Genomic DNA, 19,521 nt, shown 5'->3' with positions numbered 1-19,521 from the left:
TATTGATTTCAGCAAATTTTTCCAAACTATTGAGGACTTTTGAACTTTAACACTCAACTACTATAATGACCACATTTACTAATTAATCAAGCTACTTCTCTCCATTCAAATTCTAAAACATAAGTTCTGCCCCTACCTTTTTATCTGAAGTGATAAGTTTAAATGCTTCTGTTACTTGATGGACTGTGGCACCACCACCAACATCAAGAAAGTTGGCTGGAGTCCCTCCATGAAGCTTTATTATATCCATTGTGGCCATTGCCAAACCAGCACCATTTACTATCAAGAAGGGAAAATGATTTGTATAAGCAACAAACAAAGAAAATAAATTAAGCTTAGCCAATCCAACTCTTAACATAAAAACAGGTGGTACCTAGACAGCCTATATTTCCATCTAGGCCAATGTAGTTGAGATCTGCCTTAGCTGCATCTTTGTCCCTTTCATCTTCCTGGGTCCAGTCCTGTAGGTCAAAGATTTTCTTCTGGCGATAAGCTGAATTAGAATCAAAATTGATCTTTGCATCCATACATAGCACTTTGAAGGAAAAAAAATTAAGTGATGTTAATTTCAAGATAGACACAATAAACTATAATCAAATATTTTTGACTTCAGAAGAAAAACACACTTTGTTACTTACTGAAAGTATTTCAATTTATCTTCACAATTAATTCAAACTGTTTCTTGAAAAAGAATACGTGAAAATTAAAACTGCCCCATCAAAGTTACTGGTTCTACACCTATCCTAAGCAACAGATAAAGAAGGGGAAAAAAAACCCTCAAAAGCATTTAATTTTCTTTTTAATTACCAAGAATTAACTGTCCATGCTCCTAGCTAACTCCTTTGCTTGGGCCCAGGGTCTCAGCTCAAGGGGATTGTTCTGCTAATTCTGTCTTTCTTGCACTATAAATTCCACCCCACCCCACTTTTCTATTGGCTAAATCAAACTGACTTGTAAAAATGCTGTTCTTTCCCCCACCTCAATAAAAAGAAAGAAAAAACTCTTTACTCCCTACCTCCCCCTACCCCCTTACTCTCTTCTTTCTATGCAACATAACTCACGGAAAGAGTTGTCTCTTTAAACCCGGGGTCAGCAAACTATGGCCTATGGGCCAGATTCAGCCTGTGCTGGGTTTTTTATGGCCTGTGAGCCTACAAAGGGTTTTATATTTTTAACATATTATGAAGAAGAAAGAAGAAAGAAAGGGTAAAGGAAGAAGGAGAAGAACAAGTAGAGAAATAGCAGTAACTGAGACTACATCTGCCAAGCCCTGCTTAAAAAACTCCCTATACCAATACAAGTTTTTCTCCTGCCATTCTCTCTTAAATCCACTCTAATCAGGCTTTTACCTCCAGCACTCTACCAAAATGGCCCTTATGAAGGTTAATTCTCTGACTTTAGCTTTCAATATGTATTCTACCCCTTCCTTGCTCCAATGTAACTACAACTTTCTCCTTATTCCTGAACAGATAGAGGCTAAAAGAACTGAGCAGTTTCAGCTGTTGCACAAAACAAGAGACAAAGTTTAGAGTCAGCCAAATTAACTATTAACAACAAAAACCAACATTCTTTCAGAGGAAGCTGACAGAATTCAGTCTCCCAAAATGTCTAGTATACAACTAGAAATTACTAGATCTGTGAAGAAACAGGAAAATGTAACCAAAAGTAAAGAGACAAAGCAGTCAAACGAAACCAAACTCAAGATGACTCAAATTTTAAAGTATCAGAGGACTGTGAAATAGCTATTTTAAACATGTTTAATGATTTAAGGGAAAATATGGTCATAATAAAGTACCACATAAGTAATCTCAGCAGAAAATAAAACTATGAAAGGAACCATATTGAAAATTTGGAACTAAAAAGTACAATATCTGAAATCACTGGTGAATGATAATATGTATGTTTCTTGGATTGTGATCCTTCAGATCCCTTGTATTTTGATAATCATTTATAAATTTATAGTTATAAATTATGGCATATCTATATATGACAAATTTTACAAATATTAAAATAAGTGTTTTAGAAGAATGCTTTAGTAAATGCAAAAAGTGCTCAAGATATGTTAGCAAAAAAATCTGCATATAACTTTACAGTTGGCCCTCCACACCTGCAGTTTTGCATCCAAAGAGTCAACCAACCACAGATTATGTAGTACTGTAGTACATACTTATTGAAAAAAAAAATCTGCTTATAAGTGGACCCTCATGGTTCAAATTAGTGCTGTTCAAGAGTCAACCGTATATCTATTAAATTAATAACATTAACATGCCATTCAAAAAACAATGAGGAACACATAGTAAAGGCATTAATCCTTAGTAGGCCTCTAAAGTATATAGACTCAAGAAGATAAAGACAGGTTCACTCAGGTGATGGTGATTCTCCAATAAAAACATACTTGGGGTGAAATACCTAGGAAGCATATTTCCTGGACCTGAGCTCTGCAACAGTCAGTAGAACCAGCCACTGACAACTCTGCTAACAGCAAGGGTATGTGTAATATCAGTAAACAGAGCCCATACTCAATTCATAGTGTTCAAAAGAGGAAAAACTTTTAAGAAATGTACATTTTGGGTTTCTTCCCCCCTAGAAGTCACAAATGCACCAGGCCAAAATTAATTCCTTACTTGGAGATTTCTCTCAACTGATTTCAGGTCCATAGGTAAGATAATCAAGACAACTGGCATCCTGGGGAGACTAATATCAGTCCATTCTCTTTCATTCAGCTTTCACTGAGTTTCTGCCATGACCCTTGATAAAACGAAGTACATGGCTCTGAGAATATTATTGTGCCTGAGATCACTGTCCCTGGCAGTGGGAATGGCTTGAGTTTGGGGGGAGGGGTTTCTCCAAATTTGGTAATTGAGGGTCAAAGCTGTGATAAACTTATATGTATTATTAACCTTTTGTACACTTTTAGAATTCAGGCACATAAGAGATCTGAAATTCAAATAATATAACTTCTGAGATCACGAAGAAATTCTACCCATTCCTGTGACAGTCCAAACTGCCATGGCTAAAAGAATTTTAAAACTATCTAGAATTCATAACCTCTCATTCAATCAAAATATTTACAAAATTAGAAAGAACATTCATTTCTTTGAACTTCTAACTCAGATAAGAGAATGTGACTTGGGACTTCAGTTCTCTAGGTCCTCTGGACTTTCATCACATTTGGACTTTAAATCCAGCTGTGTCTTTATGTAATCTACTATTAGAGTATTTCAGAGTATTTTAATGCCATAATCTAATCTCACTGATGAACTTTTGAAATTCCGATAGACAACCTGACTGAACATAATGTGGTGTCAGAAACAGAAAAGAATAAATTTTCAGAATTGAGCATAACACTTTCTTAAAGCTGATACTGGTGTACTATTTTGACCCATTTTAGAAATTTCTGGGGGTAAAAATCCAAACTACCTATAGATGCTCCCATATGATAGCCAAAGGAACAATGGCTGGGATTGGAAAGGCAGCCTCAAAGTCAGAACAAGATTACCCAAACAGACAGCTAACCTCTCCTCCCTCAAGAGCTCCACATCCACCCTGATGGATCACAGGCTTGATGGTTGAGCTCAGTGGGTAAAGAAAATACTAAGGAATGTTTGGGGGGGAGGCGGCGGGATCAAATCTTCCCCACTCCTGATGCTTCCTTTCACATTCACTTAGTATAAGATCTGTCTCTCACTGTCTCTACTTAATTCTTCCCAGAGGAAATGACGCAAATTATCTGTCTAGTTAATCTAGATATTATAAAACTAGGCATGCATAATTCTGCTCAATCCTTCTTCCTCTTGGGAGTAAGCTTCCCACAGCGAGCAACCATTTCCAACTGCTATTCCCAAGGCATAGTCTATCCCTGAAAGGCCTGCCCTGTTAAAGCCTCATATTTGAATAGATTTATTAAGTCTGTCTAATGGTGTAATTTAGTTGTCGGATCCATTTTAGTCAGAACTCTGTCAGGGAAGATCAGTAATCACTGGAAGATCTCTCAGAAACCCCAATGATGGCAGTGGTATGATAAGCTATTTAAGCAATTGTATTCAAATATATATATATATATATTTTTTATATTACCCTATGTTTTCAGAGCATTACTAGGAAAATAAGTCTAGAGTCTATAAGCTTTCTTCTTACAATTATTCAAACAAGTAAACCGGTACAAATTAAGAGGTATACTTCATTCTATGCAGCATATATGTTCCAAAAAAACTGTGCACAAAGGAAATAACTCCAAATTTAGTCATTCAAAATATCCTTAAACTACTATTTTAAGGAATACTATGATAATTTTCCCAAATGTATATTCTATCTTGTCATATGGTAACTTGGTACCAAAAGGAGACAAATATCTATATTTTCTATTTTTAAAAATATTACTTTTGCAACTCAGTATGAACCTTATAAATAAAACATGTCAATCTGCATATGTTTATAACTACATAGTCTGCAGTGGTCTAACGCCTCCATTCAAAATATATAAAGAAAGTACTGTGAGAAATGTAGATCTGCTAACAGAGCCTGAGCTTGAACTCATCTGTAAAATAAAGCCTTCTCTTTTCCATTCCCACTGCCTTTGTCACCTCCTGCTTGGACTACTGCTACAGCTTCCTAACCTAAAAGATATACCTTATTGCTAATCTCTTCCTACTCCAATAATGCTGATATACTACTCTCTACCCAAAATATCCCTGTCATACAACTGTGTCATATGTAAGAGCACAAATTCTGCAGTTGACTGTTTAGATTCACTGCCCAGTTCTACCACTAGCCATGTGTCCCTGGGCAAGTCACTTAACCTCTTGGTAACTCAGTCTCCTAACCTATAAAATAAGGATAGTAATAGTATCTACCTCACAGAACTGCTATAAACATTTAATGAACTATAGGGGTCCATATCTGAAAAGTTCTTACAATAGTGCCTAGCATATAGTATTTGCTATGTTTTCGTTAAATAGAGGGAACATATTTTTTTAAATAAACTTTACTATAGGAAACCAAAGTATACTTAGAATACTTAGAAAACAAATACAACAATAGAATTAAAATCTTCAAATGAAGAACAAAATCAACAGTCTCTGTATACCGCAATAAACAGTAAGAAAATACAATGGCAGAAAAGATCCCAATCATAATAGCAACAAAAATATACTTCTACAAATAAATCTAAAAAGAAATATAATACCTACCCAAAGAAAATAAGTCTTATTTAAAAAAGTATAAATCAAGACTTACATAAATGGAAAATTAGGTATTTCTAGTTGGAAAACCTGATTACTAGGAAGATGTTAATTTTTCCCCAACAATTTATAGGATGAATACAATTCCAATAAAATTTCAGTATGGGGCTTCCCTGGTGGCGCAGTGGTTGAGAGTCCGCCTGCCGATGCAGGGGACACGGGTTCGTGCCCGGGTCTGGGAAGATCCCACATGCTGCGGAGCGGCTGGGCCTGTGAGCCATGGCCGCTGAGCCTGCGCGTCCGGAGCCTGTGCTCCGTAACGGGAGAGGCCACAACAGTGAGAGGCCCGCGCTGTGTACAGCAAAAAAAAAAAAAAATTCCAGAATGATCGGTTTTGAAACCTGACAAAAGGATTCTAAAGGTTGCCTAGCAATAGGAGTTAGTAATTTGACATCCAAGTACCAAATGCAGGACCAAAGGCTTCAAGGAGTTTGAGAACCCCTAAACTGCATGAAAAACAGTGCATATGCACATGCACACATGGGAACACTGGTGCAGACTCCTTGGTGAGGCTTACTCGCTTTCATGCAATTTTCACTGCATTTCTTAAAATTTGTCCTTGACCCACAAAGGATTAAGTAATGCCAATTTAAAAGAATAAACAGGTAAGAACTGCCTCCCTTAAAAAAAAATATCGGTTTCATACAGATAATTCTCCTTCACTGGACATTGCATTTTTAAAATGTGCATCAGCCCTCACTCTTTAAAAAAATTTAATTATTTTTAGTTTTATAAACTACCTCTACAATCACAAGAAAATTTACTCATTTTTCTTTATACAACCATAAAAATGACCAGCTAAAAATTGACTTCTATAATAATGAATATAACTAATTAGAAGTATAAAAGTGAAAGAGATCTACAAATGCTTAAGAAGAATAGAAATGTCCAAAGAGACTTGAAACAAAATCAAACAAATTACAGCAACAGAAGCAATTAATGTAAAATATCAAGAAAAATTTAGGCTACAATAAAGCAACTTATATTTTTAGAAAAACTATACATGGAAGGCATGATAATTCAAAACCTGATTTACCTTTTAAACATACGTAAAAGAAAAGCTGTCAAAGTGACAAGCTAATCTTACTTCCCTAATATTAAATGACTCTAGCATCAGAATACACACTTTGTACAATAACAATCATGGTGTCTCTAAAGTTTGAAACCTGGGGAGACTAAAATGGCTAATTCCCCCAAACTACAACTATTTATTCACTACTGTAGTGGATACTCTAATCCATCACTGCCCAACAGAAATTTCTGCAATGATGAAATTGTTCTTTATGTGTGCTGTCCAATACAGAGCTGTCCAATACATGGGGCTACAGAGCACTTGAAATGTAACTAGTGCAACTGAGAAATATTTTAATCTTATATCATTTCAATTAATTTTAACTGCCACATGTGACTGGTAGCTGCCATACAGTGCAGCTTTAACCCCTCTGTGTGTACATAAATATATATTTAAGGTGTTTGTTTTAAAGGGTCTCTTTAATATTTGTTCACATTCACTCTTTTCATTATAAAATAAGCTTCTACATAGAAATGAGTTCACTTCCTTATGAGTTCAACTTCCTCAGTGAAGAATATGATAAGTGGATAAACAGACAATCAATGTTTGATAAAAGATACTTTACCAGCTCCGTCTGAATCCTCTACCATTGGATTTATTTCTACCATGGTTGCATCATATTTCAGAAAAAGGTTGTAAAGCTTGATCATGTTTTCTGCTGCAGAATCCACAATATTGGCTGGAAATCCCATCTTCTGTGCAAGCTGAAATTAATTTGTCTCTTTATTATAGGAATGCTGTATACATCCAGTCAACATTAAATTATTACAAATAAAAAACCTTGTAGTTTATCATTTAAATAATAAACATGACTCATTTATGGTCAAACATTAATCACTAAAATAGCATCTACTATCACTAAATGGTTAAACAAAAGTTTTTATTCAAAATCCTCACAAAGCAGGTAGTATGCCCATTTTACAAAGAAAGAGATTCAGGGCTTCCCTGGTGGCGCAGTGGCTGAGAGTCTGCCTGCCGATGCAGGGGACACGGGTTCGTGCCCCAGTCCGGGAAGATCCCACATGCAGCAGAGCGGCTGGGCCCATGAGCCATGGTCGCTGAGCCTGCGCGTCAGGAGCCTTTGCTCCACAATGGGAGGGGCCACAACAGTGAGAGGCCCGCGTACCGCAAAAAAAAAAAAAGAAAGAGATTCAGAGAGGTCAAATGACTTGTCATTCGCCTCAATTCCTGTTCCTGTGTTATTCCATAGCCTCCATACTACCACTAAGCCTTATAGCCAACCTAAACTGAAAATAGAGACTTATATTTTATTAAAACTACATATAAAAGGCAGACTGATAATCCAAATGGTCCAATGGCCAAAATATTAACTCACCCTATTTTACCCTTTAGGCAATTTATGAAGAGTGTCTACCAAGCAATGAAGACATATCCAGTCAAACAAGTATTATCCCATTCATTCAAAAATCTACTGAACACCTAATATATGCTAGATTCAAAAGACATACAGGTACTTAAGCTTCTAATCTAGTAGAAAAGTTTACAGTCTTGAGCAGAGATTCCTCCCTAAATATACCTGAAGAGCTTTTTTTTTCCTTTCAATTTTTATTTATTTATTTATTTATTTTTGGCTGCATTGGGTCTCCGTTGCTGCACATGGGCTTTCTCTAGTTGTGGCGAGCAGGGGCTACTCTTCGTTGTGGTGCACGGGCTTCTCATTGCGGTGGCTTCTCTTGTTGCGGAGCACGGGCTCTAGGCACGCGGGCTTCAGTAGTTGTGGCGCATGCGCTTAGTTGTTCTGTGGCACGTGGGATCTTCCCGGGCCAGGGATCGAAACTGTATCCCCTGCATTGGCAGGCAGATTCTCATCCACTGTGCTCTTCAGGGAAGCCCTGAAGAGCTTTTTTTAAAATGCATACACCAAGGTCTCAACCCAGAAGTTGTGGTTCACAAGTTCTATAGTGGACCAAAACTCCATAATATTTTTAAGTTGTATAAGCAATTCTGAACCACTGGTATAGAAGCCACATGTCTCTTTTTTTATCCTAACTGTTGCAGCTGATCAGGAAACCTATGGAGTAGTTTTTTCCTCTCTTCCAATTGCTATCTAAGGCTACAATACATCTGACTTTCAATAACAGAAAATATTAAATTCTTTGAAAGTGAATGTGATTCTTGCAAGAAGACAAATGCAAATAATCAAATGAAAATAAAGTGGATGATCAAACTAAGAAATGTAATTTTGGGTTAAAACATTTCAAAAAAAAGAATAATGAGAAATAAAGTACCATTTCATTTAGAAAGATTTTCACTAGGTTACAATCTACTGTTTTAAATGTAAACACCTGAGAATTACAAAAGAATTCTGATCAGCCCAGTATGAAGTTAGTTTGTCTAGCACTGTGCTGGGAACTATTTCTGTTCATCCATCACTCAAAAAGGTACAATCTTAGTAGATTATTCCTTCAAGTATTCTTGTAAATCAAGTGTTTTCTTTCTCATTTAAATTTAAGTCTCCAGTCATCACTCTCACATAACTACCTAATGAATCAAATCTCTGTCCCCTTTAAACATTTATACCATTCACTTGCCTAAATGACTTTCTTCATGCTTTAGCAGGGAAATCTCTGTATCAGTCAAAGTTCCTGCTCTACTGTACTTCAATACCATAAGCTTCTTTTGACAGTTTCCTAATAAGAGATGTTAATTTCATTCAAACTTTAATATTCAAACTTCTTTTTAAGATGGGTCACTCATTTTTTATATATAAGCTAAACAATTTAATAGCAGTATTACAAACATTAACAAGCAACTCTCACAGGCCATAATACTGAACTTCATGGTTAAGTTTTTCTTTTGGGGGGCTTTTTTGGGTGGGGTGGGAATCGAATGGGAAGAAGAGGCACACAAGAAGGATGGTACAGAAAACTAGTGAAACTGTAGGCAAAATTTACCGAGTATGTACATACACTGAGAGAAAGTCCACAGCTTTAAACAGATTCTTAAAAGCGTCCATAAAACCCCCCAAAAATAAAATCACTGATCTATCGTAGGGATATATGAGACAGTGTCCCTACCATTCCATACAACTTACAGGAAATAAAGGGGGGATAGGACATGTTAAATGCCACCATGGGGATGTAAAATCCAGACTATGAAAAACAATAAAGTATAATTAACCCAGGTTCTTCAACAAAATGAAAGAAAATGGATGAAGAAAGTGAGGGAAAGGAAACCTATAAACTAGAAGAAGACCCATGAGACCTATTAACCAACCACAATGAAAGAACTTATGTGGATCCCAACTCAAACTGTAAAAGAAAAAAAAAAATTGAGACACTTAGGGAATTTGAATGGCTGGGTAAGTGATGATATTAAGAAGTTATTGTTAGTTTTACTAGGGATGGAATGGTATAGTGGCTATTTTAAAAGAATCTTTATCTTTTAAAGATACATAGTAAAATATTTATGAAGGATATGAAGAAAAACGCTTTAGATACTTCTAAAAAGTTGCAATTTCAAACTACATATTAACATGCCTTGACACTCAAAAAAAATTTTTAAGAAGTTTTGTCAATCACTTCACTTACACAGTTAATTCTCTTTAAGGGTTGCAATTATCCAATCAAAAGCTAGAAATGTTTCGGAGTACAACATACCCGAACAGCTTGTTCCTTTTTGATGCCTTCTACAATATCAATAGGTTCTTTAACTATGGCCTCAGGAGTCTCAGCAGCAACATCTTCAATGTTGACACCACCTTGAGAACTTCCTATCAATACAGGACCCTAGCAGGAGGGGAAACAGACAAAATATCTAGATTTTATTTTGGAACCGTCAATAAAATCTTAAAATCTATTTGTGTACACTATCAGACATACATCTATCACTCCCCACTATTTTTAAATTCCCTTGAGAATTTATCCTTGCATCACCTGCACAATGCCCCCCCTAAGTGTTCAATTGAAATAATGGAAAAGAAGTGAAAAGGAAGAGGAAGACAATGGCTCATCTGTGAGGGAAAAAGATTAAAAACAGATACAAACGTATACCAAACAACTTAATATAATCATATACATATGTGAAATATAACCTATGCATTTTTCACAAGAACTGAAGGGACATTCAAGTATTGTTTAAAGAACATTAAAAAAAATCTTAAAACAGTTTACTGATATTTAATAGGGAAAGCCTAATGAACAAAAGGTCCTGATTTTATAAGCTCTAGCCCTACTAGAAGTCAGTAAAAAAGAAAGCTACCTACCTTGAAAGAATAGCTCTGGCTATTATCATGAGCAATATAAGAAGGTAAGATGATAAATACCAAACAATTAAGTTAACTTTTAAGTCTTCTAAAATCAATCAAGAAAAAACAAAGTAAAATTATCTAATAGATTTGCTAATATATGCACAAAACCAGAAATACTCTTAACATGCAAAAACAAGGAAATGGTAAAACCATGCTACTAAAGATTATTTAATGCATCTGGAAAGGAAAATGATCTCAGCAGTGTAATCTGGGAAAAAATAATACAAAACCTTAGATTCTATTCTCAACTGTGTTTTTTTAACATAAAGTGTGCTTAAATATGCACCCTCCCACTATTCACACAAGCAGGAAAAAGATAAGAAATAAAACATTAAATGATAAGACTTTTGTTATTTTATGTGTCACTATTTTAAAAAAAATTTCTACAGTGAATATATTATTCTTAATCCAGAAAAAAAAACCTCAAAAGACTAATTTCACTTTTCTATCCCAGTACCTAAGTGTTTCAGTAACAAATTCATTTCAAGGTATAATGTAAAGGAATAATATTATATTCATTACTGTTTGGAGAACAATACAGTCTTTCAAATCCTCAAAATATGGCAATAGCCAAAGGGACCAGGGTGGGGAAGGCAGGGTGGTGGTGGTGGTGGTGGTGGTGGTGGAATTTATTATTTTTTAAAGAGAGTTAACTGTTATTTAGGCAAAAAAAGATTTAAGTGTCAGCCCTCCAGGAGAAAAACTGGGTGGTTGAGGAACAAGGATGGGTGGAAGATTTGTATTTCCCTGTACATCTTTGTACCTTTTAAATTTTATACTGCCTGACTAGATTTCAATATACATGTGTAATAAAGAATTTGGCTGGCCTTTGTCCCCAGTGCATGGGAGGCAACTTCTAAACCCTCCCCTACATCTGAGAGTTTATGTTAATGAGGTGACTCACAATGGACCCCTAGATAATACAAAGGAGATGACTCAGGTGGGCACTGACCAGGTCAGAAAGACTAATGATGTGATTAGAAGGTTGGAGCTTTGAGCCACATGATATCAGCCTACACTTCCAAGAGGGAAGGAGGCCTGGAGATTAAGTTTAACTTAGTGGGCAATGATTCAGTCAATCATTCCTACTTCATAACCCCTGCACAAACCCACTGCCACTACCCAAAAATACTCTGGACATCAGGGTCAGCAAGATGGTGGAAAAGAAAGCCCCAGATTTTGCTCTCCCACAGAAACACTAACTTAACAACAACAATATATAACGCCAATGCCTATTAGAGAAAACCAGAAAACAGTTAAGAAGTTGCAGTACTCCAAGCAAGTTCAACTGCAAGGAAATGGGTAAGAAAAGTCATTTTATTTCATCTAAGTGAGCCCCTCCCCCAAGCCAACACAGCTCAATATCCGAGAAATAGCCCAATGTGGGGCTTCCCCCTTGGGAGGGAAAGAGAAGAGTGAAATGTGCATCTCACATTTCTGCTTTTCAGGGGTCTGTCCAAGGAACTGGTTTCTGTCTCACCTGACTTGGAGGGCTAACAGGGAACCTGCAAACTCTGAATGTCTTGTGGGGGAGAGGCACTGAGAACAAAATAAAGCTCAGCAGCTTGTGACAGCACCAGAGAACTTGTCATACTATAGATAGAAGCCAACACAGCTCACCAAAGTTGGAGGAAAGTACCCAATTCATGGCTTTCTTTTTAACAACTCAAGGAAGTAGAAAAAGAAGAACAAACTGAACCCAATGTTAGCAAAAGGAAGGAAATAATAAAGATTAAAGCAGAAACATATGAAATAGAAATTTTTTTAAAAAACAGAAAAAAATTAGCAAAACTAAGAGTTGGTTTGTTAAAAAGATCAACAAAATTGACTAACAACTAGCTAGACTAAGAAAAATAGAAAAGATTCAAATAACAAAAATCAGTAGTGAAAGAGGAGACATTACAACTGATGCCACAGAAGTGAAAAGGACCATAAGAGACTACTATGAACAATCAAACACCAACAAATTGGGTAACCTAGAAGAAATAAATCCCTAGAAACATACAATCTAGCAAGACTGAGCCATGGAGAAATAAAAAATCTGAACAGAGCTATAACAAGGAGACTGAACGAGTAATCGAAAACCTCCCGACAAAGAAAAGCCCAGGACGAGATGGCTCACTGAAGAATTCCACGAATCTTTCTCAAACTATTCCAAAAAAAAAAAAGAAAACTGAAGAGGAGGGAACACTGCCAAACTCATTCCATGAGGCTAGCATTACCCTGTTACAACATCAGACAAAGATACTACAGGAAAACTACTGACCAATACCCCTGATGAATATTGATGCAAAAACTCTTAACAAAATACTAGCCTACCAAATTCAATAACACATTAAAAGGATTATATATCATGATCAAAGGGGGTTTATTCCTGGAATGCAAGGATGGTTCAACACAGGAAAATCTATCAGTGTACCACACCACATTAATAGAATCAAGGTCAAAAAAACCACATGACCATCTCAATTGCTGCAGAAAAAGCATTTGAAAAACTTCAACACCCTTTCATAAAAACACTCAACAACACTACATCAACATAATAAAGGCCACAGATGAAAAGCCTACAACCAACATCATATTCAATGGTGAACAACTAAAAGCTTGCCTTCTAAGATTAGGAAAAAGGCAAGGATGCCCATTCTTACCATTTTATCCAATATAGTATTGGAAGTCCTAGCTAGAGCAACCAGACAAGAGAAAGAAACAGAAAGCACCCAAATAGGAAAGGAAGAAATAAAATTACCTCTGTTCACAGATGATATGATCATGCATATACAAAACTCTCAAGAATCCCCCCAAAAACTGGCTAAGAATAAATGAGTTCAGCAAAGTTACAGCACAAAATCAACACACAAATATGCCTTGCATCCCTATACACTGACAATGAACAATCTAAAAAGGAAATTAAGACAATGATCCAATTTATTGATATAATAGAGTCAAAAAGAATAAAATAGTTAGGAATAAACTTAACCAAGGAGACAAAAGACTTGTACACTAAAAACTACAAAACAACGCTGAATGAAACTGAAGAAGACACAAATAAGTAAACATCCTGTGTTCATGGATTGGAAGACTTAATATTATTAGAATGTCCAATACTATGCAAAGCAATCTACAGATTCCATGCAATCCCTATTAAAATCCTAATGGTATTTTTTCCCCAATACAATCTTTTTTCCACTGTCCATTTTTTTGCAAAAATAGGGGAAAAAAATCCTAAAATTCACATGAAATCTCATAGGACCCTGAATAACCAAAATATCTTGAGAAAGAAAAACAAAGCTAGAGGCCTCTTACGTCCTGATTTCAAAACATATTACAAAGCTATAGTAATCAAAACAGTATGGTTCTGACATAAAGACAGACCTCAATGGAAAAGAATAGAGAACCCAGAAATAAATCCTCATATATATGGTCAAATGGTCTTCCAAAGGTACCAAGGCTACATAATGGGGAAAGGACAGGCTCTTCAACAAATGGTATTAGGGAAACTAGATACCACATGCATAATAATGAAGTTAGACCCTTACCTTATACATATACAAAAATTATCTCAAAATGGATGAAAGACCTAAATGTAAGACCTGAAACTGTAAAATTGGAAAACACAGGGGGAAAGATTCATGACATGGGATTTGGCAATAATTTCTTGAATAAGAGAAAATCATAGGCAACAAAAGCAAACTATACAAATGGGACTATATCAAACTTAAAAACTTCTACACAGCAGAAGAAACAATCAACAAAAAGGCAACCTAGAGAGTGGGAGAAAATATATGCAAACTGTATGTGAGAGATTAATATTCAGAATATATAAAGAACTACAACTCAACCAGAAAACCAAACAACCCAATTTAAAAATCGGCAAAAGACTTGAATAGACATTTCTCCAAAGGAAATACACATCTTAGTTTAGGATGCTATAACAAAATACCAGACTGGGTGGCTTAAACAACAGACATTTATTTCTCACAATTCATGGTTCACACCCATACTAATCTCCTTATCAAATGGTTCTTCAGCCACACCCTTCATAATTATCTTCCAAATAGCTTCCTAGTTTTTTGCAATATAGGCAGGGTGAGAATTTTCCAAACGTTTAAATTCTGATTACTTTTTGCTTAATAATTCCTTCTTCAATTCATTTCTCTCTTCTCAAGTTTTACTATAAGCAGTAAGGAGAAATGAAGCCACCCCTTCAATACTTTGCTTAGAAATCTCCTCAGCTGGGACTTCCCTTGTGGCACAGTGGTTAAGAATCCACCTGCCAATGCAGGGGATATGGGTTCGAGCCCTGGTCCGGGAAGATCCCACGTGCCGCGGCGCAACTAAGCCCACACTCCAGACCCCGCAAGCCACAACTACTGAGCCTGCACACCACAACTACTGAAGCCTGCGCCCCTAGAGCCAGTGCTCTGCAACAAGAGGAGCCACCGCAATGAGAAGCCTGTGCACCGCAATGAAGAGTAGCCCCCACTCGCCGCAACTAGAGAAAGCCCATGCACAGCAACGAAGACCGAAAGCAGCCAAAAATTTTTAAATTAATAAATTTGTTTTAAAAATCTCCTCAGCTAAATATTTAATATCATCACTCCCAAGTTCTACCTTCCACAAAACACTGGAACATGAATACAATTCAGTCAAATTCTTTGCCACTTTACAACAAGGATCATCTTTTTTGCATCATCTGAAGACATGTTCTTCATTTCTGAGACCTCACCAGAATGGTCTTTACCATCCATACTTCTACCAACATTCTGTTCATGATTATTTATATAATCTGTAAGAAGATGGAAGCTTTCTCTGTATCTCTACTTTCTTCTTTCTGAGTCCTCACCAGAATCAACTTTAAAAGTCCTTTCATGGCAATCTCAGCTTTTTCTAGCATGTACCTCAAAACTCTTCCAGTTACACAGTTCCATGACATTGGCAGTTAGGGCTTCAATATATGAATTTTGGGGGAGACATAAACATTCAGTCCATAACAACATACAAATGGCCAACAAGCATGTGAAAGGGTACTCAATATTATTAATCATTGGGGAAATGCATATCAAAACAACAATATAACCTCATACCCAACAGGATAATTTCTGTCAATAATAATAATAGTGTTTGTGAGAAAGTGGAGAAAATGGAACTCTTGTACCCTGTTGGCAGAAATGTAAAATAGTGGACTCACTGTAGAGAACAGTATGGAGGTTCCTCAAAAACTTCAATACACGATCCAGCAATCCTACTTCTGGGTATATATCCAAAAAAACTGAAAACAGAACCTCAAATAGATACTTCCATGCCCATGTTAACTGCAATATTATTCATAATAGCCAAGAGGCAGAAGAAACCTGGATGTCCACCAACAGATGAAAGATAAAGAAAATAATGTACATACATACAGTGGAATATTATTCATTCTTTAAAAGTAAAGAAATCTTGACATATGCTACAATATAGATGAACCTTGAGGACATTATGATAACCAAAATAAACCAATCACAAAAAGACAAATACTGCATGATTCCACTGATATGAGGTATCTAAAATAATCAAAATCTTACAAACAGAAAGAATGGTGGTTGCCAGGAGTTGAAGGAAGGGATAAAGGGGAAGGTGTTTTTCAATGGATACAGAGTTTCAGTTTCACAAGATGGAAAATGTCCTTGATCTGTTGTACAACAATATGCACAAAGTTAACATTATTGTACTGTACACATAAAAGCTGTTAAAGATAGTAAATTTCATATTCTATGTTTTGACCACAATTTAAAAAATAAAAACAACTCGACTAGAAACTCAGTGGGCTTTTGTGGTTGCCAATATTCTGTGTATTGTCACATATCAATATGTCAGGAGGGTGACACATCCCTGAAGCAAATGGAAACTTTATGCTTGGGACTCTCCCAGACCTTGCCCTATGCATCATCTGTCCATTTTGCTGGTTCTGATTTGTATCCTTTGGCAATAGTAAAACTGTAATCACAAGTGTAGTATTTTCCTAAGTTCTGTGAGTCATTCTAGCAAATTATGAAACCTGAGGGGTACTAGGAGTTCCCAAACTTGTTGCCAGCTCGTCAGAAGTGAGGGTGACCTGGGGACCCCCAAGCTTGAGGCTGATGTCTGAAGTGAGGGCAGTCATGTGGAGGACTGTGCCCTTAACCTGTGAAGTCTGGCTCAATTCTGGTTACTTGGTGTCAGAGCTCACTGCAACAAACACAAAAAATATTTAATAGAAGAATTCATTGTGCGTTTCTGAGACTAAAGAAGAGAACAATGGCAAGCTTAAATCAAGGGAAATGTTTGAAATTAAAGTCTAATTTTTTACTTTCTCTATAAACTTCAAATGAAAAGGTATTCATCATTTTCCCCTAGAACGGCAATTCAAAATTATAAGCTTTTAAAGAGATCTAAAGAGAGAGGAAAAAACTCAGATTTAAGAAGAATCTATCAACTACTATCATGCTATTAAAGTAAAATATAGATAAATGAATCTACTGTCATGCTATTGAAGTAAAATATAAGTAAATTAATCTACAGATAACCCCCAAATACAATTTTATTCAACTGAAAAGGTAGAATCAACAAACTTTTAAAGTATTTGAACATTTTATTCTAGTTTTACTGTCCTCTTCTTTTCATATCTACTGATAAGAGAAGTGAAGAGCCACATAAAAGGCAGCACTACTGGGGGAAAAACGTTTCTCACTAAAGTAATGATTAGATCTCCAAGAGTTCGCTATAAGTTAGAGAAAAGTCTAAAAAAAAATACATATGAAATAATAAATATATAAAAGAAAGTGAACAAATTCTCTTTGTACCAATTCCCTGACCAACTAGAAAGAAACCCCAAAATTTATAGCCAATTAGTCAGAAGAAAGCTTACATAGGTAAATAAAATAGAGATCAGTTAAAACAATGACTGTAGTTTTGCATATCATGACTGCTGAATGAACTGGTGCTTCTGTTTAAATGATTTGGTTTTAACTTTTAAATCTTAGTAATAAGCCTTCAGAACAATTTAAGTTCTAGCAAAGAACTGTAATTTCAAATAAATTAATAACGCTATTTTCACCTTCTTAACCTAAATTCCTCTTTTCTTGTTGGTCTTACAAAAGGTTTTGCCTTAAAATGGATTTGAATTTAAAATCATATGACAAAGAGGCCACTTAAAATAAGTATCTCGGGCTTCCCTGGTGGCGCAGTGGTTGAGAGTCCGCCTGCCGATGCAGGGGACGCGGGTTCGTGCCCCGGTACGGGAGGATCCCACGTGCCGCGGAGCGGCTGGGCCCATGAGCCATGGCCGCTGAGCCTACGCGTCCGGAGCCTGTGCTCCGCAGCGTGAGAGGCCGCGGCAGTGAGAGGCCCGCATACCGCAAAAAAAAAAATAATAATAATAATAAGTATCTCTTTTTAAGAAAAGTATGGAAAGTAAAATTTGGAATTCTCACAGCATATTTTATATTTAATCCAAGCAAAGTAAAAAACTGACACAGTTAAACGTACCATTCATTTACAGCAGATTGCAATGTTTTACTAGGAAAATAAAGCAGCAAATGTGATTTGTTAAATCAGATTTGTCTCAGTCCAGAAGTTCCCACCAGGCACTGGGAAAATGTTAAGAAATCTGATTTTTAAAAAGTACCAAAACACAGAATAGGAATTTAAATTGATTTTTTTTTTTTGGCATGTCAACCCCATGGTACATATCTGCCCAGGCTTCCTGATGCAATACATACAAAGAATACCAGTAGAGTTTATGATTCATCTTCTGAAAACAGATAAGCAACAAAAGCAATTTTTAAACATCAGTTAAGTCCTCGACTTCCCTGGTGGCGCAGTTGTTAAGAATCCGCCTGCCAATTCAGGGGACACGGGTTCGAGCCCTGGTCCAGGAAGATCCCACATGCCACAGAGCAACTAAGCCCGTGCGCCACAACTACTGAGCCCGCGTACCATACATGCTCTTCAACAAGAGAAGCCACCGCAATGAGAAGCCCACACACGGCAACAAAGAGTAGCCCCCGCTCACTGCAACTAGAGAAAGCCTGCACACAGCAACCAAGACCCAACGCAGCCAAAAATAAATAAATAAAGTTTTTTTTTAAGCCCACATATTAAAAAAAAAAAAGATCAGTTAAGTCCTAAGCATATGACTTTAATTCAATCAAAATGGGCTTTTCTTTTTAAATAGCTGACTTATTTTTGTCGTTTAATAGGAACCTGTCCAGAGGGAATCCCAAAATAGTTCTTTTTACCCCAGAAGTAACACCAACCAACTCCACATTGGCCTAATATGATAGCATCAAAGCACATTATAATGTCTTTGGCCAGATAGTTCAACTAGTACTACTGAATTTTTAGCATGAATTATTACAACTATATATTACTTGTGCAAATGAAATAAAAACATTTTTCCTTAATAAGACTCAGAGCTCTCCAAAAATTCAAGTTCTTGAAATGAATTCAAATTTGATCATTTTTCCTAATGCTTTAACATATCTTTAATACAATATATTCACTGTGTTATATTCATATCTTTAATAACACATATTCAGTTTGCTACATTTATTCTAATCAAGATGAGCTACTCTGTGCAATATTACAGGACTCATATCTCAAACTGTCCAGGCACATACACCTTGTTCCTGGCTACAACAGAAAGTAAAAACATTAATAACTAACAAAATGATAGATGTTGATATATAACATCAATGAAAAGGAAAAGAAAATGTAGTGAAAATAAATGAATTTGTAAAAACATAATTTTTGCAAATATTTGTAATATATAAGGTTATTGTCATGGGATTTCTAAAGTAACTTACAAAACTAAATTCTATCACATAAAGAAACCTACAGAGGTAAAGACATCACTTACGAACAAAACAATGTTCTTTAATCTTATATTCTGAGTGGGTTTTTACTATCATCTAGTGTTA

The 19,521-nt window shown here is 36.0% G+C and overlaps 1 protein-coding gene across 2 annotated transcripts in view; it reads right to left on the bottom strand.

The window, feature by feature from the left end:
• SUCLA2 (succinate-CoA ligase ADP-forming subunit beta) overlaps positions 1-19,521 on the bottom strand; it is a 48,239-nt gene that overhangs the window by 10,838 nt on the left and 17,880 nt on the right. Inside the window, exons 5-8 of one of the 2 annotated variants that reach the window (XM_032611565.1) lie at positions 9,933-10,061; positions 6,878-7,016; positions 374-535; positions 137-279 (exon numbers count right to left, since the gene is read on the bottom strand). In XM_032611565.1, the coding sequence (XP_032467456.1) occupies positions 137-279; positions 374-535; positions 6,878-7,016; positions 9,933-10,061 (573 nt within the window). The remainder of the gene's footprint in view (positions 1-136; positions 280-373; positions 536-6,877; positions 7,017-9,932; positions 10,062-19,521) is intronic. The other variant, XM_032611566.1, reaches the window with a different exon arrangement.

The sequence above is a fragment of the Phocoena sinus genome, chromosome 18 (genome assembly GCF_008692025.1).
Source record: "Phocoena sinus isolate mPhoSin1 chromosome 18, mPhoSin1.pri, whole genome shotgun sequence".
Taxonomy (NCBI): Eukaryota; Metazoa; Chordata; class Mammalia; order Artiodactyla; family Phocoenidae; genus Phocoena; species Phocoena sinus.
This window is presented reverse-complemented; position numbering and strand designations above follow the sequence as displayed.